Source organism: Bufo bufo, chromosome 7, assembly GCF_905171765.1.
Source record: "Bufo bufo chromosome 7, aBufBuf1.1, whole genome shotgun sequence".
Lineage (NCBI taxonomy): Eukaryota > Metazoa > Chordata > Amphibia > Anura > Bufonidae > Bufo > Bufo bufo.
In genome coordinates this window covers 108127734-108153118 of record NC_053395.1, presented here as the reverse complement: position 1 = coordinate 108153118, position 25385 = coordinate 108127734, and the positions used below count along the sequence as shown (strand labels likewise).

Here is a 25385-nt window from a genome sequence, read left to right as displayed (position 1 = left end):
CGGTTTGTATTTGTCAGCAGTAGCCCCCCTTTCCCGAATTGCCACTGTGGTGTCTGCACGATCGATGGTGAGCATAGACATCCTTCCTGTCCTTCCACTTCACTGCAAGCAGCTGGTCACTTGCAAGGGCGAATAATGTTCCTTTCTCCAAACGCTTGGACTCCAGTGGCTATGGGTATCCCACTCTATTTTTACGGACTGTCCCACAAGCCCGTGTTTTCAGCATGGAGGGATTTAAAAAGGGGTATGCTGGTGTAAATATTATCGGTGCACACTGGGGACCCTTTGTGTAGGAATGGCACCAATAGATCACACAATTTTTCCTGATGTCCCAAAAATTTGGGAGCAGCCTGGGGGGGGGGGTTAAGTTGGGAGTGTCTGCCTTCATAAACAGACAGACAGAGACCACAGATGTAGCCTGTTGTGCTCTCGCACACCTTATATTATGTTACCCCATATCTGGCACGCTTGGAGGGAATAAACAGACTGAAGGAAAGGTTGCATTTAAAACTAAAAAAGGATTCATCGTCGAACAGATTTATCGGGGGTATATCATTTTAAGAATGAATCCGTAAGGCCCCTTTCACACGGGCGAGTATTCCGCATAGGTGCAATGCGTGAGGTTAAAGCATTGCACCCGCACTGAATCCTGACCTATTCTTTTCAATGGGGCTGTGTACATAAGCAATGTTTGTCACGCACCACTTGTGCGTTGCGTGAAAAATCACAAGTTCTAGATTCCGCGTTTTTCACGCAACGCAGGCCCCATAAAAATTAATGGGTCTGCATGAAAATTGCAAGCATCCGCAAGCAAGTGCGAATGCGGTGTGATTTACACGCATGGTTGCTAGAAGATGATAGGGATGAGCAACCCCGGACTCCATTAAAGTCTATTCACTGTATTATTTTCCCTTATAACATGGTTCTAAATTAACCACCTCAGCCCCCAGTGCTTAAACACCCTGAAAGACCAGGCCACTTTTTACACTTCTGACCTACACTACTTTCACCGTTTATTGATCGGTCATGCAACTTACCACCCAAATGAATTTTACCTCCTTTTCTTCTCACTAATAGAGCTTTCATTTGGTGGTATTTCATTGCTGCTGACATTTTTACTTTTTTTGTTATTAATCGAAATTTAACGATTTTTTTGAAAAAAAATGACATTTTTCACTTTCAGTTGTAAAATTTTGCAAAAAAAAACGAGATCCATATAGAAATTTTGCTCTAAATTTATAGTTCTACATGTCTTTGATAAAAAAAAAATGTTTGGGTAAAAAAAAAATGGTTTGGGTAAAAGTTATAGCGTTTACAAACTATGGTACAAAAATGTGAATTTCCGCTTTTTGAAGCAGCTCTGACTTTCTGAGCACCTGTCATGTTTCCTGAGGTTCTACAATGCCCAGACAGTACAAACACCCCACAAATGACCCCATTTCTGAAAGTAGACACCCTAAGGTATTCACTGATGGGCATAGTGAGTTCATAGAACTTTTTATTTTTTGTCACAAGTTAGCGGAAAATGATGATTTTAATTTTTTTTTTTCTTACAAAGTCTCATATTCCACTAACTTGTGACAAAAAATAAAAAGTTCTATGAACTCACTATGCCCATCAGCGAATACCTTGGGGTCTCTTCTTTCTAAAATGGGGTCACTTGTGGGGTAGTTATACTGCCCTGGCATTCTAGGGGCCCAAATGTATATCTTGGCAAAAGACAACTTTTCCCATTTTTTTATACAAAGTTGTCATTTGACCAAGATATTTATCTCACCCAGCACGGGTATATGTAAAAAGACACCCCAAAACACATTCCTCAACTTCTCCTGAGTACGGGGATACCAGATGTGTGACACTTTTTTGCAGCCTAGGTGGGCAAAGGGGCCCATATTCCAAAGAGCACCTTTCGGATTTCACAGGTCATTTTTTACAGAATTTGATTTCAAACTCCTTACCACACATTTGGGCCCCTAGAATGCCAGGGCAGTATAACTACCCCACAAGTGACCCCATTTTGGAAAGAAGAGACCCCAAGGTATTCGCTGATGGGCATAGTGAGTTCATGGAAGTTTTTATTTTTTGTCACAAGTTTGTGGAATATGAGACTTTGTATGAAAAAAAAAAAAAAAAAAAATCATCATTTTCCACTAACTTGTGACAAAAAATAAAAAATTCTAGGAACTCGCCATGCCCCTCACGGAATACCTTGGGGTGTCTTCTTTCCAAAATGGGGTCACTTGTGGGGTAGTTATACTGCCCTGGTATTCTAGGGGCCCAAATGTGTGGTAAGGAGTTTGAAATCTAATTCAGTAAAAAATGACCAGTGAAATCCGAAAGGTGCTCTTTGGAATATGGGCCCCTTTGCCCACCTAGGCTGCAAAAAAGTGTCACACATCTGGTATCCCCGTACTCAGGAGAAGTTGAGGAATGTGTTTTGGGGTGTCTTTTTACATATACCCATGCTGGGTGAGAGAAATATCTTGGTCAAATGACAACTTTGTATAAAAAAAATGGGAAAAGTTGTCTTTTGCCAAGATATTTCTTTCACCCAGCATGGGTATATATAAAATGACACCCCAAAACACATTCCCCACCTTCTCCTGAGTACGGAGATACCAGATGTGTGACACTTTTTTGCAGCCTAGGTGGGAGGTGGGCAAAGGGGCCCATATTCCAAAGAGCACCTTTCGGATTTCACAGGTCATTTTTTACAGAATTTGATTTCAAACTCCTTACCACACATTTGGGCCCCTAGAATGCCAGGGCAGTATAACTACCCCACAAGTGACCCCATTTTGGAAAGAAGACACCCCAAGGTATTCCGTGAGGGGCATGGCGAGTTCTTAGAATTTTTTATTTTTTGTCACAAGTTAGTGGAAAATGATGATTTTTTTTTTTTTTTTTTTTATACAAAGTCTCATATTTCACAAACTTGTGACAAAAAATAAAAACTTCCATGAACTCACTATGCCCATCAGCGAATACCTTGGGGTCTCTTCTTTCCAAAATGGGGTCACTTGTGGGGTAGTTATACTGCCCTGGCATTCTAGGGGCCCAAATGTGTGGTAAGGAGTTTGAAATCAAATTCTATAAAAAATGACCTGTGAAATCCGAAAGGTGCTCTTTGGAATATGGGCCCCTTTGCCCACCTAGGCTGCAAAAAAGTGTCACACATCTGGTATCCCCGTACTCAGGAGAAGTTGAGGAATGTGTTTTGGGGTGTCTTTTTACATATACCCATGCTGGGTGAGATAAATATCTTGGTCAAATGACAACTTTGTATAAAAAAATGGGAAAAGTTGTCTTTTGCCAAGATATTTCTCTCACCCAGCATGGGTATATATAAAATGACACCCCAAAACACATTCCCCACCTTCTCCTGAGTACGGAGATACCAGATGTGTGACACTTTTTTGCAGCCTAGGTGGGCAAAGGGGCCCATATTCCAAAGAGCACCTTTCGGATTTCACAGGTCATTTTTTACAGAATTTGATTTCAAACTCCTTACCACACATTTGGGCCCCTAGAATGCCAGGGCAGTATAACTACCCCACAAGTGACCCCATTTTGGAAAGAAGAGACCCCAAGGTATTCGCTGATGGGCATAGTGAGTTCATGGAAATTTTTTTTTTTGTCACAAGTTAGTGGAATAGGAGACTTTGTATGGAAAAAAAAAATAAAAAAAAAAAAAAAAATCATCATTTTCCACTAACTTGTGACAAAAAATAAAAAATTCTAGGAACTTGCCATGCCCCTCACGGAATACCTTGGGGTGTCTTCTTTCCAAAATGGGGTCACTTGTGGGGTAGTTATACTGCCCTGGCATTTTCCAGGGGCCCTAATGTGTGGTAAGTAGGTAAATGACCTGTGAAATCCGAAAGGTGCTCTTTGGAATGTGGGCCCCTTTGCCCACCTAGGCTGCAAAAAAGTGTCACACATCTGGTATCTCCGTACTCAGGAGAAGGTGGGGAATGTGTTTTGGGGTGTCATTTTACATATACCCATGCTGGGTGAGAGAAATATCTTGGCAAAAGACAACTTTTCCCATTTTTTTTATACAAAGTTGGCATTTGACCAAGATATTTATCTCACCCAGCATGGGTATATGTAAAATGACACCCCAAAACATATTCCCCAACTTCTGCTGAATACGGAGATACCACATGTGTGACACTTTTTTGCAGCCTAGGTGGGCAAAGGTGCCCAAATTCCTTTTAGGAGGGCATTTTTAGACATTTGGATACCAGACTTCTTCTCACGCTTTGGGGCCCCTAAAATGCCAGGGCAGTATAAATACCCCACATGTGACCCCATTTTGGAAAGAAGACACCCCAAGGTATTCAATGAGGGGCATGGTGAGTTCATTGAAAAAAAAAAATTTTGGCACAAGTTAGCGGAAATTGATTTTTTGGATTTTGTTCTCACAAAGTCTCCCTTTCCGCTAACTTGGGACAAAAATTTAAATCTTTCATGGACTCAATATGCCCCTCAGCGAATACCTTGGGGTGTCTTCTTTCCAAAATGGTGTTATTTGTGGGGTGTTTGTACTGCCCTGGCATTTGAGGGTCTCCGCAATCATTACATGTATGCCCAGCATTAGGAGTTTCTGCTATTCTCCTTATATTGAGCATACGGGTAATGAGATTTTTTTTTTCCGTTCAGCCTCTGGGCTGAAAGAAAAAAATGAACGGCACAGATTTCTTCATTCGCATCGATCAATGTGGATGAAAAAATCTCTGCCAAAAAAAAAAAAGGAGGGGAAAGGCGTCTGCCAGGACATAGGAGCTCCGCCCAACATCCATACCCACTTCAGCTCGTATGCCCTGGCAAACCCGATTTCTCCATTCACATCAATCGATGTGGATGAATAAATCATTGCCGGGATTTTTTTTTTTTATATATACAAAGTGTTTGCCAAAGTATATGAACACCGCCACCTCCTCAGCTCATATGCCTCGGCAAACATATCTTTTACTGCAGAGGAGAAATCTCGTCTTGCAGCGCCGCATACACCGACTTGCGTGTAATCTGACAGCAGCGCAATGCTTCTGTCCGAATGCACATCAGTGCTGCAGCTGGTCGATCGGTTGGTCCACCTGGAAGGTAAAAAAAACAAAACAAAAAAGAAAAAACCAGGCCGCAAAGCAATAACTTTATTAACTTTAGAACAGAACATATTAACTTTTTTAAACTTTTTTACTTACCGGTATTTTTTTTTTTGTTTAGTTTTTTTTACCTTTATAGAACAAACCTCTCCTTCCCCATGGGACAATGTGCAAAGCACAAATCGCCCAAAGATGTGGCGAAGTACGTTATGCACTTTATCCCAGGTGAAAGGAGAGGTTTGCAGCAGCTGAGAGTAAAAGGGCCCTAATAGCCCTGTGTGCCTGTCCTGTGAGATGCAATCCCTATGCTAGGTGTACCTGTGTGTGGTACTTCCGGAAACACTCTCCATAGCATAGGGCAGGGTGGTCCGGACAGTCAGGACAGAAATAGCGGGTGTCACGCCTTATTCCACTCCTGCTACAGACACGACATCTTTTTCGGGGTGACGGTTGGGTTGAGGTACCAGGAACGACACTGGGGAAATGTCGCTCGTGTAGACGGCTAACTACACTGGGGGATGGGGCCACGGAACCTCCTGGGTAAAGGAGGTTCTCGATGATCTCTTCCTGGAATTTGAGGAAAGATCGTGTTCTCCCAGCCTTACTGTAGAGAACAAAACTATTGTAGAGCGCCAATTGAATTAAATATACAGACACCTTCTTATACCAGCGTCTGGTTCTGCGGGAAACTAAATACGGAGACAACATCTGGTCATTGAAGTCCACCCCTCCCATGAGCGCATTATAGTCGTGGACACAGAGGGGCTTTTCAATGACACGGGTTGCTCGCTCAATTTGGATTGTCGTGTCTGCGTGAATGGAGGAGAGCATGTAAACGTCACGCTTGTCTCTCCATTTCACCGCGAGCAGTTCTTCGTTACACAAGGCAGCCCTCTCCCCCCTTGCAAGACGGGTGGTTACAAGCCGTTGGGGGAAGCCCACGCGACTAGTTCGCGCGGTGCCACAGGCGCAAATCCGTTCTAGAAACAAATGCCTAAAGAGGGCCACACTTGTGTAAAAATTGTCCACATAAAGATGGTACCCCTTGCCGAATAAGGGTGACACCAAGTCCCAGACTGTCTTCCCACTGCTCCCCAGGTAGTCAGGGCAACCGACCGGCTCCAGGGTCTGATCTTTTCCCTCATAGATCCGAAATTTGTGGGTATAGCCTGTGGCCCTTTCACAGAGCTTATACAATTTGACCCCATACCGGGCACGCTTGCTTGGGATGTACTGTTTGAAGCCAAGGCGCCCGGTAAAATGTATTAGGGACTCGTCTACGCAGATGTTTTGCTCGGGGGTATACAAATCTGCAAATTTCTGGTTGAAATGGTCTATGAGGGGCTGAATTTTGTGGAGCCGGTCAAAAGCTGGGTGGCCTCTGGGACGGGAGGTGGTGTTGTCGCTAAAATGCAGGAAACGGAGGATGGCCTCAAATCGTGCCCTGGACATAGCAGCAGAGAACATGGGCATGTGATGAATCGGGTGCGTTGACCAATATGACCGCAATTCATGCTTTTTTGTCAGGCCCATGTTGAGGAGAAGGCCCAAAAAATTTTTAATTTCGGAAACTTGGACTGGTTTCCACCGGAAAGACTGGGCATAAAAGCTTCCCGGGTTGGCGGATATAAATTGTGTGGCATACTGGTTGGTCTCTGCCACGACTAAGTCCAAGAGCTCCGCAGTCAAGAACAGCTCAAAAAATCCCAGGGCCGAACCGATTTGAGCCGTCTCAACCCGAACTCCAGACTGGGCGGTGAAAGGGGGAACTACAGGTGCGGCTGAAGTTGGTGACTGCCAATCAGGGTTTGCCAGCACCTCAGGGATTCTAGGAGCTCTACGGTCCTGTCTGTGCGGTGGCTGCGACGGGCTAACTACTGCACGTGCCACCGTACCAGCTTCAACTGCCCTTCTGGTGCTCGCCACGTCACCATGTTGTACGGCAGTGCTGGTACTAGGTCCAGGGAGGGCTGGGCTGCTGGTGTATGCCTCACCACGTGATCCGGCAGCGACAGCCCCACTCTGCTGCTCTTGAAGCGGATCCTGCATAACCTGTGGTCTAGCGACACGGGGCCGGGTACGCCTGGTGCTGCCAGGGACCTCCACCTCCTCGTCCGAACTTTGGGTCAGAGAGCCACTGCTTTCCACAGGTTCATATTCTGACCCGCTAGATTCATCAGATGAGGGTTCCCACTCCTCATCCGACTGGGTCAGAATCCTGTAGGCCTCTTCAGAAGAATACCCCCTGTTTGACATTTTGGACTACTAAATTTAGGGGTATTCCCTGAGACTACCCAAGAAAAAAAGCAAGCCTGTCTTACAAAGGGGAGGCTAGCGAAGTACCGGAGGCCGCTGCGGTTGATAAAAAATATCAAAACTGATTTTTTTATCGCCGCAGTGCGTGTAAAATGAATGTGCAGTGATCAAAAAATATATATTTTTTGTCACTGCGGTGGGGCGGGCGTGGGTGAACGCACGTGTGGGCGACCGATCAGGCCTGATCGGGCAAACACTGCGTTTTGGGTGGAGGGCGAACTAAAGTGACACTAATACTATTATAGATCTGACCGTGATCAGTTTTGATCACTTACAGATACTATAAAAGTACAAATGCTGATTAGCGATACGCTATTCAGCGAATAAAAGTGACTGCGGTGCGGTGGGGTGGGCGCTAACTGACGCTAACTACCTAACCAAGGGGCCTAAACTATCCCTAAAACCTAACAGCCAATACTAGTGAAAAAAAAAAAGTGACAGTTTACACTGATCACTTTTTTTCCTTTCACTGGTGATTGACAGGGGCGATCAAAGGGGTGATCAAAGGGTTAATTGGGGTGCAGGGGGGTGATCTGGGGCTACAGTGAAGTGTTTGGTGTACTCACAGTGATGTCTGCTTCTCTGCTGGATCCAACCGACGAAAAGGACCAGCAGAGAAGCCATATAACAGATCATATTTACTAATATGATCTGTTATATGGCTTGTGATTGGATTTTTTAAAAATCGCCAGCCTGCCAGCCAATGATCATTGCTGGCAGGCTGGTGACGAACTTGTTCTTTAACTTTTTCCGGCCCGCGATGCGCGGGCCGGCTTGGAGCGAAATCTCGCGTCTCGCGAGATGACGCGTATATGCGTGACTGTGCGCAGCGCTGCCACCTCCGGAACGCGAATCTGCGTACAGCGGTCCGGAGGTGGTTAAAATAATAGCATTCTTAAAACAGAATGCTTACTAAAATGGCGATTGAGGGGTTAAAAAAAAAAGTGAAAAAAATTAACTCCCCTCATCCACTTGATTGTGCAGCCGCCATAGTCTTCTTTCTTCTTCTTTCAGGACCTGCAAAAGAATCTTTGATGACGTAATCGCGCTCACCACGTGGTGAGCATGGCGGTCAGCGCAGGTCCTGCTGAATGAAGATGGAAGATCCTTCTATCATCATTCAGCAGGACCTGCACTGACGTCACCACGCTCACCATGTGGTGAGCGCGATTATGTCATCATAGGTACTTTTGCAGGCCCTGAAAGAAGAAGGAAGACTGTCGGCTGCGCGATAAAGTGGATGAGGAGAGTTTATTTTTTCTATTTTTTAACCCCTCAATCGACATTTTAGTAAGCATTCTGTATTAAGAATGCTATTATTTTCATTTATAACCATGTTATAAGGGAAATAATAAAATCTTCAGAACACCTAACCCAAACTTCAGTGAAGAAGTCCGGGTTCGGGACTTCAGGTCAGGGCCGCTGATAGGCCAGTACAGCTGGCCCAGTTGTACCGGGCCCGGCTGGCAGGGGGGCCCGGGCTGCCGACTCCCGAGCCATTTTAATTTTTTTGCTGTCAGTGGGCTGGCTCCAGTAACAGCAGGCAGTGTGGGGGCGGCGCTCACTCACTGACGTCACACGCCTGCTCCTCCCAGTAGGCGGCGCAGGCGCGTGACGTCAGTGAGTGAGCGCTGCCGCCCGCACTTGTTACTGGAGGCTGGAGGGTGGAGGGAGGAGGCAGGAGCTGAATGTAAGGTAGTATTTTAGTAAAGAGATGAGCGCTGTGCCTGTGCTAAAATTAAAGTTACTGTCTGCAGCCTGCACGGCTGCACCGATTTATTAATGTATACTACTGTGAGTGGCGGGGGGGGATCTATATGGATGACGTCATGACGGCACTGTTATAGGGAGGGCGGGGGATCCGTGGATGGCACTGTTATGGGGGGGGGGGTCTGTCATGTGGATGACACTTATGGGGGGGGGCCGGGGGGTCTGTGGATGACACTTATGGGGGGGATCTGTGGATGGCACCATTATGGAGGGGGATCTGTGGATGACACTGTTATGGGGGGGATCTGTGGATGACACTGTTATGGGGGGGATCTGTGGATGACTGTTATGGGGGGGGATCTGTGGATGGCACTGTTATGGAGGGTATCTGTGAATGGCACTGTTATGGAGGGGTATCTGTGGATGACACATAGCATAAGATGCTATATACGGTATGTGTCATCCACAGATCCCCCTCTATAACAGTGCCATCCACAGATCCCCCCATAACAGTGCCATCCACAGATCCCCCCATAACAGTGCCATCCACAGATCCCCCCATAACAGTGCCATCCACAGATCCCCTCCATAACAGTGCCATCCACAGATCCCCTCCATAACAGTGCCATCCACAGATCCCCTCCATAAAAGTGCCATTCACAGATCCCCTCCATAACAGTGCCATTCACAGATCCCCTCCATAACAGCGCCATTCACAGACGACCCCCCAGCGCCATAAATATCACTTGTAGACAAATCTGCATGTTGTTTCAAGGCGGCGTCTGGGGAGGGGCCAAGGGCGGGGCCAGGGGTGTGGCTGAAGGAGGGATCAGGGGGTGGAGCTGAAGGGGGCCCCGTCATGTATGCTGTACGGGGCCCCATGATTTCTATCAGCGGCCCTGCTTCAGGTACCACATTCAATACGATTTTCCCTGAACGCACCTGCATCGCATTCAGCTCTCACCCACGACGCCCGTGTGAAAGAGGCATAAGGAGGGAAATAAGGGGTCTCAATTTATTTAGCCGGTCATAGGCTGGGTCAGTTCTAGGGGGGACTTGGAAATTATCTGAAAAATGCATAAACCACATTAGGGCTTCATAGTGGTTTCGGGACATAACTGCTGCAAACAGGGGTTGAGTAGATAGTACTCGCAGCCCAAAAAGATTAAACCGATTTTTTTTTTTTTTACAAAAGGGTAAGCCCCAAAAATGTTTTACTTTCAGGGACACTCGTGGGGGTCCACCTTCCTATATAGATAGATGTGAGGTTTTGTACAGCAAACTGTGTGGCGTACAGATTAGTCTGCTGCACAATTAATTCCAGGTGTAAAATTGGAGTACTTGGGAAGGGGGGGGGGGGGGAATGAAGCAGGAACCCAGGTAGTGGATGGGACAGGAACACTGGGTGGTGAATGAGATGAGGTGGCGACTTCTATCACCATAGGGCTATGGGGTCTGGGGATGGAAGCGGAGCTATTTCCTGCTCTGAAGCGGTGTCAGATTCAGAGCTGTCAGAGCATAGGAATTCATATGCCTGCTCTGCAATGCATAATCTTCAAGCCATTTTTTTTTATTATAAAGTTTGGAAAGAAAAAAAAAATTATTATATATATCCCACCCTAAAAAATTAAAAGTAAATGTTCAGTAGCGGTGCGTCCACTGACTGACAATTATGGACGGACCCTAAAAGATGCCCACTGACAGATGGACAGTAACAGATACCCTCTGACCGCCAGCAACAGATGGAAACACGTTCCCTAATGAAAGGTGGTAACTGACCATCCCTAATTCACGACTAATGACAGACGTCCACTGACCGACTAACAGTCACTTAGTGACGGACGCCCACTACCCGCCAGTTATGGATGGACAGTTTAGGAATTGATTTTTCTTCTTTTTTTTTTACAGTAAATAGCACAGCCAGGACAGAAGTCTGATCTCTCTCTATCCTCACAGAACAACTGCACAGAGGGGAGAGAGAAGCACAGCCCCTGTGCTGGCTGTGTTTAGTAAATATAATGGATGTGTGGCGTACAGATTAGTCTGCTGCACAATTAATTCCAGGTGTAAAATTGGTGACGTCCACATTAATTTGGGGAGTAGATAAAAATTGGGGTACTTCGGGGGGGGGGGGGGGGTTGGGAGGAGCAGGGGGGGAAATGAAGAAGCAGGAACCCAGGTAGTGGGTAGTGAACCCATGACACATGATCAGGGACAAATAGTAATGGTCCCTGATGGTTACTGTGCTGAAGGCAGATATTCAGCACAGTAACCAGTGCGCATGTCTGCACCATTTTGTATTTTATTTTATAGGGGAGCCATAAAAATAAAAAAAAATTGGGGGCCACCCGATCAGGGCATAATTACTCTCTCTTCTCTCCTGAGGAGAGTGAACTAGTGCAGCGGCCGGCATATAGTGTACGGATGTGCCGGGCCACCGCCGCCATCTTTGTCTAGGCGGTGGGGTGAGGATCAGGACCCGGTTTTACCTTATGGGGAAGCTGGGGAACCTGATCCTAGCACCAGAGACTTTCTCCCTTCTCTCTTACATGAAAGGAGGAAGAAAGTTTAATGCTAGCAGCTCTGCTTTTCGATAATCGCTGTGATACATTGTATCGCAGCGATCATGTTATTAGAGACCGGTTGTCACGGTCTCTGATCACTGCCCCGAGCCCTCAGGTACCTCTGGTAGCTGTGGGCATGGAGCTCCTGCGCTTTCTTATAGCTCTAGCTTTGACTGAAGTGCCGCTGTAAAAAGGCCCCTTATTGACCGCCGTAAAAACATGTATGGGTGGTCACTAAGGAATTAAGCAATATGAAAGAATTACATGGGCAGTGCTATACTGTCACCAGAAGGCTGCAGCAGAGAGGTGCAGCCAGCTAGGAAACACGGCTTACAGGCTTGGGCCTTGATTAGGCTTCAGACTGCAATGCTGTGCACATCCAGCAATTTCATTTGCAGGGTGCTGATAGGAGACAGAGGGAGTCCACTCTGAAGGAGTCCACCTATTCGATGCCACGGATGCTATTGTGCATGGCATTTAAGTGGTTAAGCGGCTCGGATAAGTGCTTCTGCCGGTCTGAGGAATTAGAGCAGGAGCTCTGGTTGTCATGGGAGAGCAAAGCACCTGCTATCTGCTGCAGAAGACACTTAGATTGGGCCGCTGTAAAAAGGCCCAACTCTTAATAAACCTTGTACATTTGGAATTTTCGGACTTTTTAAATTCCATTTTACACCTGCAATTTCAACCACATTTGACAAAGGAGTCTAAAATACATTTACAGCTAGACATTGCCCACCTTTAAGTCTGTTTTATTTTGGAGTCGTTATGACATCATGTTTATAGTGCAACACTACCCCCATTTAAAAAGCTTAAAATAAAAGTGCTCGCAATAAGTGTGTCATAATAATAAGGAAGAGGAACATTTTTTCCCTCATCTTATTTTATGTAATGGGAGTTAAAAGGGTAAACACCAGTGTAAACTCCCCCTTAGGCCAGTTTCACACAAGCATGTTCGGTCCGGGAAACATGCTCCATGTGCTTCTCTAACCTGAACTCACAGCATCATGAGTGTGCGTTTCTGCTATTGCATACCCACAATACCATGAGTACAATACAGTGAACTGACTGTCAGGAAGGAACTCAACAGCATCATAAATCAGTATGATGTTTTGAGTTTGCGTCAGAGTGCTTGGTCCACGAAATGTGGGAGCCACACAACGTATGTGTCCTATTCCTTATGGAAGTTGAAAAGACAAGCAAATGATACATTATTATTTCAGACAAGGAAGTAATACATAAAACAATAGGCACATTCATATTAGTCATTGAGTAAGGGGAAATGTCATTTTAAGCTTTATTTAAAAAAAAAAAAAAAATTCTACAACAAATTTTGAATATTTTTACAACATAGTATATTACAAAGCTGTCACCCAGGTAAAATCTTTCTTTCTTATCTTTCTTAGTTCCTTATCTTCAGATTTTAGACGTTTAAGGGGACTTGCATAAGAACATCCAGTCAGAGTAGGATCTTGGATTTCTGTAGATTTGTACAGATCTTCATCAGAGTCCTCTTCTGTTTTCTCACTCTCCCTGTCTAAATCATTGCCATCATTGTCTACACTGTATAAAACAATAGCAATATCATGTTACTTTTTGGGAACTTGTGCATATTAATCTTACTGTTAAAGTCAAATGGTAAGAAACAGCAAAACATGTTTGTTTTCGTATAGGTGAACGTTTTGGCATAGCCATAAGATATTCTGCTTTTGTGGCTTTGGGAAGCCTGAAAGAAACCTTCAGACTGAATAGATAAGCGTCAGCACATATATGGAGACAGCAGCACATAGGTCTATGAAAATTACAGAAAGAGCAGAGCAATAGGTCTGTCAGTCTATAGAGGTCTTAGATGGAAAAAAAAAAAAAAAAAAAACTTTTCAGGACACAATGACCAACCAATGTTTGTAGTCCTGCACCTACATAAACAAAAATGTGCCTTTATTCCACATAGTTGAAAGCAACACGCAACAACATCAACAGTGCGCCATGAATGTGTTATCACTTGGCCTAGGAAAAGCAGAGAGAGGGTGGCGGCACTGACAGGAATGCTGATGCCTTCTCAAACAGCTGATTGGCGGAGGTCCCGGGGTCGGGCCCCCACCGATCAGATACTGAGGACCTATCCAGAGGATAGTTCTGTGATGGCTATCCTCCGGCACTCCAGCTGTGGTAAAATTACAACTCCCAAGATACACACTTGCTTAGCTGTTTTCAGAACTCTATAGAAATGAATGGAACGTGTTGGGAGTCGTTTCACAAAAGCTGAAGTGCCTGAGGTTAGCCATCACTGGGAAAGCTCATCAGTATAAAAAAGTCTGAAAAACCCTTTAAGGGTAAAATAATGGTTTAACTTACTTTTCGGGTAAAAAGTGGGTTCACTTATTTTAGGGTGTATTGGCGGTTGACATACTTTAGGTTGCAATAAGGGGTTTGCATACTTTAGGGCGCAATAAGGGGTGCACATACTTTTGAGTATAAAGTGGGTTGACTTACTTTACGGTGCAATGGGGGTTCACTTCAATGGGGCTGAGTGTGATAGAAAGCACAGCCGCTACACAACTTACGGCCTTCACAAAAGCTGATTGCCGGGGGTCCTGAGTGTGGGACCCCCACAATCAGATACTGATTACCTATCCAGATGATAGGTCACCAGTAGTAAAATCTTAGAAAACTTCTTTAATCCTCCTGTCTGACAGCAGTGCCACACGTTTATTTTCTTCTATGCACCATAATACCATCAATTAACTGTCTTCTGTGCACCTTGCTAAAGAAATACGGCCATGGAATGATAGGTAGGTGATCATTTTCATATGTTGTCTCGCAATATGCATAATTATTGTAAAGGTATGTAAGAATGTAAGAAGACGTGATCAAGTTTTGAAACTGACAAAATTTTTGGTTTGTTTAGTTTGCTGCTTCAGTGTTTTTAAGATCTTTAAAGGAGATATGTCATCAGAAATTGACCTATTGTTTAAGTGGCTGGGCTGAAATGCAGTAAAATACATTTTTGGGGTTGTTACTTTTCATGGCAAGGAATGGCTTTACATTTAATTGCAATTTATCTGATCAATCTTTATAACTAGTGTTGAGTGAATCGGGTTCGGACTGCTGTATCCAACCCCTATTAGTTCGAAAACTTCATTAACAATATAGCCTCCGTACTACTGTAAAATGCATGAGGTCCGCGGTGGTCTTTGCGATCTTGATTTAAATATCGCAAGACTTACTTTGTCTCACGTCTATGACGTGACACTTTGGTTATGCACATAAATTACAGTGTCAAAATCTGAAGCTGAACTCTGCTTTGTGCCTCTAATGAAGAATAGTTCAGCTTCGGATTTGGACACAGTAATTCATGCGCATAAGCAAAGTGTCACGTCATATATGCGAGAAGAAGCAAGTCTCGCAATATCTGCAGCAAGATCACAAAGACCTCTGTGGAGCCCATACATTTTACGGTAGTATGGAGGATATACACTGCTCAAAAAAATAAAGGGAACACTTAAACAACACAATGAAACTCCAAGTCAATCACACTTCTGTGAAATCAAACTGTCCACTTAGGAAGCAACACTGAGTGACAATCAATTTCACATGCTGTTGTGCAAATGGGATAGACAACAGGTGGAAATTATAGGCAATTAGCAAGACACCCCTAATAAAGGAGTGGTTCTGCAGGTGGTGACAACAGACCATTTCTCAGTTCCTATGCTTCCTGGCTGATGTTTTGGTCACTTTTGAATGCTGGCGGTGCTTTCACTCTAGTGGTAGCATGAGACGGAGTCTACAACCCACACAAGTGGCTCAGGTAGTGCAGCTTATCTAGGATGGCACATCAATGCGAGCTGTGGCAAGAAGGTTTGCTGTGTCTGTCAGCGTAGTGTCCAGAGCATGGAGGCGCTACCAGGAGACAGGCCAGTACATCAGGAGACGTGGAGGAGGCCGTAGGAGGGCAACAACCCAGCAGCAGGACCGCTACCTCTGCCTTTGTGCAAGGAGGAAAAGGAGGAGCACTGCCAGAGCCCTGCAAAATGACCTCCAGCAGGCCACAAATGTGCATGTGTCTGCTCAAACGGTCAGAAACAGACTCCGTGAGGGTGATATGAGGGCCCGACGTCCACAGGTGGGGGTTGTGCTTACAGCCCAACACCGTGCAGGACGTTTGTCATTTGCCAGAGAACACAAAGATTGGCAAATTCGCCACTGGCACCCTGTGCTCTTCACAGATGAAAGCAGGTTCGCACTGAGCACATGTGACAGTTGTGACAGAGTCTGGAGACGCCGTGGAGAACGTTCTGCTGCCTGCAACATCCTCCAGCATGACCGGTTTGGCATTGGGTCAGTAACGGTGTGGGGTGGCATTTCTTTGGAGTGCCGCACAGCCCTCCATGTGCTCGCCAGAGGTAGCCTGTCTGCCATTAGGTACCGAGATGAGATCCTCAGACCCCTTGTGAGACCATATGCTGGTGCGGTTGGCCCTGGGTTCCTCCTAAGGCAAGACAATGCTAGACCTCATGTGGCTGGAGTGTGTCAGCAGTTCCTGCAAGACAAAGGTATTGATGCTATGGACTGGCCCGCCCGTTCCCCAGACCTGAATCCAATTGAGCACATCTGGGACATCATGTCTCGCTCTGTCCACCAACGTCACGTTGCACCACAGACTGTCCAGGAGTTGGCAGATGCTTTAGTCCAGGTCTGGGAGGAGATCCCTCAGGAGACCGTCCGCCACCTCATCAGGAGCATGCACAGGCGTTGTAGGGAGGTCATACAGGCACGTGGAGGCCACACACACTACTGAGCCTCATTTTGACTTGTTTTAAGGACATTGCATCAAAGTTGGATCAGCCTGTAGTGTGTTTTTCCACTTTAATTTTGAGTGTGACTCCAAATCCAGACCTCCATGGGTTAAAAATTTGATTTCCATTTTTTCATTTTTGTGTGATTTTGTTGTCAGCACATTCAACTATGTAAAGAACAAAGTATTTCAGAAGAATATTTAATTAATTCAGATCTAGGATGTGTTATTTTTGTGTTCCCTTTATTTTTTTTGAGCAGTGTATCAATTTCCAAATAACACAGCATCATATGGAAGTCATTTTCTCTATGTATTCCTATGGGAGCCTCAATGTCAGTCTCATAGGAAGGAATAGAGAAGTAACAGACTTCCTGTCCTGTGTCAGTTGGAGATCAGAGAGTTGGTCACATCACACAGCTAAAATTAGAAGACAGGGGATAGCGCACAAATACAATCATTGATGAGAAGATTACATTCACTCATCTCAGGGACTGGACTCCTCTCAGGTTAATTTGCATATGTATAAAATCGTATTTTTTTTTACACAATAAAAGCACACAGAGCTATGGGGACTGGGTATTGCGGTTTCCAGAAAGTATAGTCGTAGTAAAAGATATGGGAGGGTAGAATTCTTAAAGAGGACCTTTCACCGATTCTTACCCTATGAACTAAGTATACATACATGTGGAGCGGCGCCCGGGGATCTCTCTGCACTTACTATTATCCCCGGGCGCCGCTCCGTTCTCCTGCTATGTCCTCCGGTATCTCCGTTCCCTAAGTTATGGTAGGCGGAGTCTGCCCTAGCGCTGGCCAATCGCATTGCAGAGCTCACAGCCTGGGAGAAAATAACCTCCCAGGCTGTGAGCTCTGCGCTGCGATTGGCCAGCGCTAGGGCAGACTCCGCTTACCATAACTTAGGGACTGGTATCTCCGCCTACTATAACTTAGTGAGCGGAGATACCGGAGGACATAGCAGGAGAACGGAGCGGCGCCCGGGGATAATAGTAAGTGCAGTGAGATCCCCGGGCGCCGCTCTACATATCTGTATAGTTAGTTCATAGGGTAAGAATCGGTGAAAGGTCCTCATTAAGTCCAATATGCCCAGGTTTTTTCCCCATTTTATTTTCTGACAGTTTAATTGAATGGCAAATCTCTCGTAATTCTTAACCTTACTAATTACCGGTAGGTGTGTCCACTCTTCTATATCGAGATGTCTATTAGACCCCCAATTTCTAACTATTGTTACTCTGGCTAGTAACAATGCCTTCATCCAAAAGAGATCCTCTCGACCTCGAGTATCGAGGGAGGAAGGGCGGGAGAACCGAGGACAGCTACAGGATTGTCGACTTAGATGCGGTCCCATTACGGAGCTGATCAAAGACCTTACCCCCCCCCAAAAAAAAAATCAGGATAATGGGACAGGCCCAAATCAAATGAAGAAAATCTGCCTGTTCACTTTTACACTTCAGGCATCTATTAACAGAATTTTTGTAGATCTTAGATAACATTGCCGAGGTATAGTATAAGCGATGGAGGATATTAAACTGGATTAACCTATGATTACTAGATCGTGAAGTCATTTTGACGTTTTTATATATGATATCCCAATTAAGTGTATTGTTAGTCCCGATCTCTTGTCCCCATTTAAGCTCACTTTTGAACTTTATAATAGTTCCTAGTCCTTTATTTTACTATAAATTTGTGCGATTGACACCTCATTCTCTTTGTGATTATAACAAAAATCAGTGAATTTGTGTGCATTAACAGTAAAATAATTTTTATCCTTAGTGCTTAAGAAGACATGTTTTAATTGTGCATATCTAAAATTAACCAGTGGACTGCTTTATCCCCACATAGATCCTCAATATTTTTAATATACCCTAAAGAAACAATATGAGCAACCCGATTGATTCCTAACTTTTCCCAAAACCTAAGATCTTCAATCAACAAATTCCCTGAGATTGAAATTGTGCCATAAAGGAGTGAAATTAAGTGAATGGGAGATCCCGAATATAACTTTATTCCAGACCATATAAATGGCCCTACTAATGAGGCATTGTTTTCCTCTTATTCCCAGAAATCCTGTTTCCAGAATACTACATAAATCTCATTGTGGACCTGGAAATTCCCTTGTGAGAAGATAAACTATTATATTCGAGCTACAGATAAACCACTGATTCTGGGCCGCCAAATAATAGCCTTGAAGAAAAGGGAGAGATAAACCACCATTGTCCTCTGCAATCCAGAGTTTTATGCGAACTCTCTGCCTGCCCCAGATTAGATCAATAAATAAACATTCCAAGAGTTAAAAAAAAAGGTGTCCGTGATCCAAATAGGGCCGTAATTTTGTATAATATTTGAGGGAGTAAAATCATTTTAATTAGGGCAATCCTATCTGATTGATTGAGCTTTTGCCAGACCCGAACTTTATCTTTGATTTTATCAATCAATGGTGAAATGTTCAATTTATTATAATCCAGAATAGAGTTGATCCGAATTCCTAAATATTCCAACGAGTCTGTTGGAGAAAGGATCACAACTTTAGCTTCTTTAATAAGGGGCTGTCTATTTAAGGGGAGCAATAAAGACTTAGAACCAAACTCATCAATTGCTTTCATAACATAGGGAAGTGCTAAATAGCCGTCTTTTAAGAAGATTAGCACATCATCTGCATATAAGCTTATTTTGTCATATAAATCCCTGCCCCCAAACCCCCGAATATTTTCATCCGATCTTATTCGACATGCGAGGGGCTCCAAAAAATAGCAAACAGAAGGAGATAAAAGGGCAGCCTTGTCTAGTTCCCCGAAATTAATAAAAAGGATCCGACCATGAAACATTAAGGTTTATTCTAACTGAAGACTGATTATATAGGAGCTTAACCCATCTAATAAAATGACATCCTACATATGTTCATTTTTTTCCATTGTACGCCATAGGAATTTCCATTCCACCCTTTTAAATGCCTTAGCAGCATCTAGTGACAGGATGGAACTGCCCTCCCCTTCCCCCAGATGGATATTGACTATAGCTCGTCTATAGCTATCCTTTTAAGTCTATTTGCCAAGACTCTAGCGCAGATTTTGTAGTCAGTATTAAGGAGATGGGTAGGTAAGATCCCATCTCCTGTTCATTCTTGCCCTTCTTTAATATCAGGGTAATTATTGCCTCAGAGAGAGATGGGAGGGAATCTACCAACATCCCAAGATTCATTAAGTACCTGTAAAACAAGGGAGCAGGACCTCACTATATACTACTACAGTGCTGATCAAAAGTTTAAGACCACTTGAAAAATGGCAAAAAAATCATATTTAGCATGGCTGGATCTTAACAAGGTTCCAAGTAGAGCTTTAACATGCAACAAGAAGAAATGGGAGTGAGACAAAACAATTTTTGAGCATTCAATTTAATGAAAACAACGAGTAAACTAAAACAGGCTGTTTTTCAGCTGATCAAAAGTTTAGGCCCACACCTCCAAACCCCCCCCCCCCAAAACAGAAATCCAACTTCTAAACATGAACTCAGTAATGAGTAGCTCCGCCGTTATGGTTGATCACTTAAAAAATTCGTTTCGGCATGCTTGATGCAAGCGTTTCCCTGAGGTGAGTGGGAACATTTCGCCAAGTGGTGAAGACGGCCGCACGAAGGGAACTGTTGTTTGGAACTGTTGTTTATTTTTGTAAACTTCCCTTGCCATCTGTAACGGATCTCCTGGCACCCCGACAGGGTACCTCCGTTGATAGTTGCTCCTAGTGCTTTCCTAGGACTCCAAGCACTCCACTTGACACCGTACGCACTGCAGACCCCACGAACCGCCGAAGCTTGGTTGAGGTCTCACCATCTCCTACCCACCCTGGACCTACGACAAGGTTCCAGGCTCCCGTGGGTGAACCTCTCCTAAAACCAGAGAGCAGGAACAGCTCTTAAAAGAGCTAGTAGTTATAGCCAGGGGAGTATAGCAAATCTCCCAGCGTATAGCAATCTCCCAGTGTTGATCAGTTACCCAAACACCAGCCTCAACATGATGAAGGATAAAACAGGCACGAATACAATAAAATTAGCTATCTGGGTACCCTCACATAACAAAATACAATTCCAAAGACAGATTTAAGGTGTGCGGCCGGTCTGTCTTCTCCTTTAAAGTTAGTATGGGCCATAATCCTGAGGCAAGAGGCTTGTAAACAGGCGTCTCCAAAACCCAGTGGCGAGGTTGGTTTAGCCACACATCTCCCCCTCCCAGGGAAGACTAACCAGATACCTGACCTCACGGTCAGTACCTGAGTTAGTCTGGCAGTCCAACCACAACCCAATACGGGACCTGTTGAATCTTGGGGCCTGGCTCTGTTCTGTATGTCCCCAGCTGTTGAGTGGGCATCTGCTACTCCTTGCTTCCTTGTTGCTCTCTAGCTTGGAGCTGTAGGTACTTGGTGGGCAGAGGCCGACTGCGCTCTGCCCCGATACCAGCTCTTCCGCTGGGGGAGCCTGTGGGAAGTCCGGCTCTGGAGAAGAGGATAGGGGAGGGCAGAGGCCGACTGCGCTCTGCCCAGATGCCAGCGCTTCCGCTGGGGTAGCCTGTGGAAAGTCAGCCTCTGGAGAAAGAGGATAGAGGAGGGCAGAGGCCAACTGCGCTCTGTCAAGATGCCAGCGCTTCCGCTGGGGTAGCCTGTGGGATGTCCGGCTCTGGAGAAGAGGATAGGGGAGGGCAGAGGCCGACTGCGCTCTGCCCACATGCCAGCTCTTCCGCTGGGATGTGGTCATGGAATCCTATCCCCAGGACCTTGTTGCAGATCGGCTGTGGAGAGGAGGAATCGCTTACCTCCTCCTCCTGGCATTCCTGCGGGGTTGGTGGGGGATCTGTACCGGCCGTCCAGTATCCCGGTAGGCCTGGTGCAGAGACTGCGGTCCCATCTGCACCATTGGAGTTAGGGGTGCTGTCCCCCTGTGGTTGGGGAGAGAGACCGGTTGTCACCTCTCCCTTCAAAGTACACTGCCGCTGGGGCTTGGAGACTATGCTCTCCTCTCCCTGCAAAACATACTGCCGCTGGGGAGCAGGACCAACTGTCCCTACTCCCTGAAACTCCGGCTGCCGTTGGGGATCTGGGCCGACTGCCCAGCATCCCTGTAGGGCCGGTGGAGAGATCTCGGTCCCATCTCCACCTGCCATATGGGTTTCCCCCCAGGACCAGTCTATGAGGTCCCCTACCTCTGTAGCTGGTACTGAAGCAGGGGATACTTCAGTCGGGTCCTCCCAGTACACCTCTACAATATCCTCCCAGCTGAAGGGCTCTGGACCTGGGTCTGACACTCTGCTCTCTCGCTGAGCCATCTCAATGGAGTGGAAGAGATCTCGGTAGTCCTGCTCCAGTTCCCACTCCAGGGTTGCTAGGTGAGCCAGGTCTCTCTCTACCTCGTGGGGGTCCTCCCAATCCAGCCTAGCCTCCCTCTCGTAGAAAATGTTCTGAAGTCTGGACTGTGCAGGGCTCCCAAAGTCAGGCTCTGCAAAGGACTCCCATAACAAGCCAGGACCATAAAACTCCTCTCCCTCTGGCTTGTCATGCTCAGCTGCCCAGGGGGAATGTTGAATGACATGCCACCTTAGGGCCTGGTAAGCGTTCTCTAGCCAAAGCTCCTTCCTTACATACCAGGCTCTGGAGCTCTGTTACCCAGTCATCCAGGGGCTGCTCTCCCAAGAGACCCATCCGCATCGCCACACGCTTCGTTAGCTGCTGCTCATAACTGGGGAGACTCACCTCGCCGCCGCTGGGCATTTTCCAGGGCATCATACCAGACTTCCTTTCTGTCTGCATCCTTGTAGTCTGCGGCTGCTTCCTCCTCTTCATCATAGAACGCTGTCTGAAGACTAGCTGATTCCATCCTGCTGCTGTAACCAGGGGCGCTGTACGGATACTAGCGTTGCCCTCAATATACTCGACGAACGGTGTCTCCGAGCTGCTTCTCCTCACACTAGGACGCCATCACACTGCTTGCCACCAAATGTAACGGATCTCCTGGCACCCCGACCGGGTACCTCCGTTGATAGAAGCTCCTAGTGCTTTCCGAGGACTCCAAGCACTCCACTTGACACCGTACGCACTGCAGACCCCACGAACCGCCGAAGCTTGGTTGAGGTCTCACATTCTCCTACCCACTCTGGACCTACGACAAGGCTCCAGGCTCCCGTGGGTGAACCTCTCCTAAAACCAGAGAGCAGGAACAGCTCTTAAAAGAGCTAGTAGTTATAGCCAGGAAAGTATAGCAAATCTCCCAGCGTATAGCAATCCCCCAGTGTTGATCAGTTACCCAAACACCAGCCTTAACATGATGAAGGATAAAACAGGCACAAATACAATAAAATTAGCTATCTGGGTACCCTCACATAACAAAATACAATTCCAAAGACAGATTTAAGCTGTGCGGCCGGTCTGTCTTCTCCTTTAAAGTTAGTATGGGCCATAATCCTGAGGCAAAAGGCTGGTAAACAGGCCTCTCCAAAACCCAGTGGCGAGGTTGGTTTCGCCACACCATCCATCCCCAAAGGTTCTCAATTGGATTTAGATCAGGGGAACACGCAGGATGGGCCAAAAGAGTGATGTTATTCTCCTGGAAGAAGTCCCTTGTCCTGCGGGCATTGTGTACTGTAGCGTTGTCCTGTTGAAAAACCCAGTCGTTACCACACAGACGAGGGCCCTCAGTCATGAGGAATGCTCTCTGCAACATCTGGACATAGCCAGCGGCCGTTTGACGCCCCTGCACTTCCTGAAGCTCCATTGTTCCACTGAAGGAAAAAGCACCCCAAGACCATTATGGCGCCCCCTCCACTGTGGCACGTAGAAAATATCTCAGGTGGGATCTGCTTGTCATGCCAGTAACGTTGGAAACCATCAGGACCATCAAGGTTAAATTTCTCAGAGAATAAAACTTTCTTCCACCTTTGGATGTCCTATGTATGGTGCCCTCTTGCAAAGTCCAAACTAGCAGTTCTGTGGCGTTCAAGGAGAGGTCTTTGAAGACATTTTTTGTTTTTGAAGCCCTTCAGTCTCAGATGCCGTGTGATGGTTATGGGGCTGCTGTCAGCACCAGTAAGGCCTTAATTTGGGTCGAGGATCGTCCAGTGTCTTGACGGACAGCCAAAAGGATCCTCCCTCCGGCTCAGTGCTGGTGAAATTTTTTGGGGTCTTCCACTTGACTTTTTTGTTCCATAATCCTCAGGATCATTTAAGAAATTCCAAATTACTGTCTTATTGCGTCCCACCTCAGCAGCGATGGTGCGCTGTGAGAGACCCTGCTTATGCAGTTCAACAACCCGACCACGTTAAAAAAGGGAGTTTGTTTGCCTTTGCCATCACAACGTGTGACTACCTGACAGAAAATGACAATGAATCCACATCTTTGCACAGATTTGGCCTTTTAAAGGCATGTGGTCCTAAAATTTGGATCAGCTGAAAAACAGCCTGTTTCAGTTTAATCGTTATTTTCAATTAATTGAATGCTCAAAAAATGTTTGGTCTCACTCTCATTTCTTCTTGTTGCATGTTGAAGCTCTACTTGGAACCTTGTTAAGATCCAACAATGTAAAATATGATTTTTTGCCATTTTTCAAGTGGTCTTAAACTTTTGATCAGGACTGTATATGCATGAGCATATTTTTGCATATCCACTGGATAGAGTTATTTTACTTTCATTATTTTAAATACCTGTTTATCACATGACATCAGATTAGTTTAATTGCCTATAGAGTATACCATTCAATGGCTAGAAAGGTGGTAGCCCATATGAATTAGTGATATGTATATATAATGGGCACAATATAAAATATTTGTCAGATCGGATTAGTTTATGTATTTATCTTTGAACTAGTGATATTTTATATTGTGCCCATTGTATTTACATATTTGTTAGATCTGATCAGTTTATTTATTTATATACATACTTATTTATATATTTATTTATTTGTCTTCAAATCATATAGGCCAATAATTTAACTAATAAAGTGACCGTTTATATGACCTTATACCCACTATACACACATTCGCCCACTCCAACATGCAAATCCATCATCATGTTCATTCTGGTGCCTATGCGTTCCACTGTGGAGTGCGGCAGGCCCCGCCTCCCTCACCCCATGATGCGTTCCACAGTGGAACGCAATGCAGGTCCACAGTCGGCACCTGCCACTCTCCGGATGTGCGCTCCATTGTGGAATGCAACAGGGATTGATCATCACATGCGCTCCTTGGCCACACCCCGGAGCCCAGCGCATCGGTGGTTCTCGGGGCTGGACGAAGCTGCTTTCACCCACATACCTTATATTTAAATTCTTTCACCATCTACCATCATTACGTTATATTAATTACATATAAATTAATATACATTTTTTTACATATTTTGGGCATAAGACAAAGTTCGGAGGACCGGAAGTGACGTTCCGCCCACTTCCGGTCCCTGCCAGAATTCCTGGCCAATTAATGCCAAATTGACACACATATATATACCTGGCATATGTGCATCCATCTGTTATATGTTATATTTTACACTGCTCTTAAGGGAATATCAACCGAAACGCGTTGAGATTTTTGACCTAATAAAGAACTCTTCATTTGGAACCTTGGTTATCATTCTTTTGGGATGTGGAGGCTAGTTCATAACATCTGACGAGCGATCTCGGCGGGGGAGGAGAAGGTATAGGTGTTTTATGCTTATCCTATACCTCCTTCCCTGGTGAAGTAAGTCCCCCATTCGTTATAACATTTTAATACCCCTACAGCATTACAACTATTTATCCATTTTAAATATCTTATGTTAAACTATACATCCACATTATAAAAAAGTTCTCCTGCTGACCCAAATGTTTCACCTTCACTTCCACCCATCCAATTGACTATACCGCTCCCTTGG

At 45.4% G+C, this 25385-nt stretch overlaps 1 protein-coding gene across 1 annotated transcript in view; it reads right to left on the bottom strand.

Moving 5' to 3' along the window:
• Positions 1-12691: 12691 nt before the first annotated feature.
• WDR75 (WD repeat domain 75) overlaps positions 12692-25385 on the bottom strand; it is a 343006-nt gene continuing 330312 nt past the window's right edge. Inside the window, exon 21 of the mRNA XM_040441253.1 lies at positions 12692-13258. Coding sequence (XP_040297187.1) covers positions 13054-13258 — 205 coding nt within the window. The 3' untranslated portion in view covers positions 12692-13053. The remainder of the gene's footprint in view (positions 13259-25385) is intronic.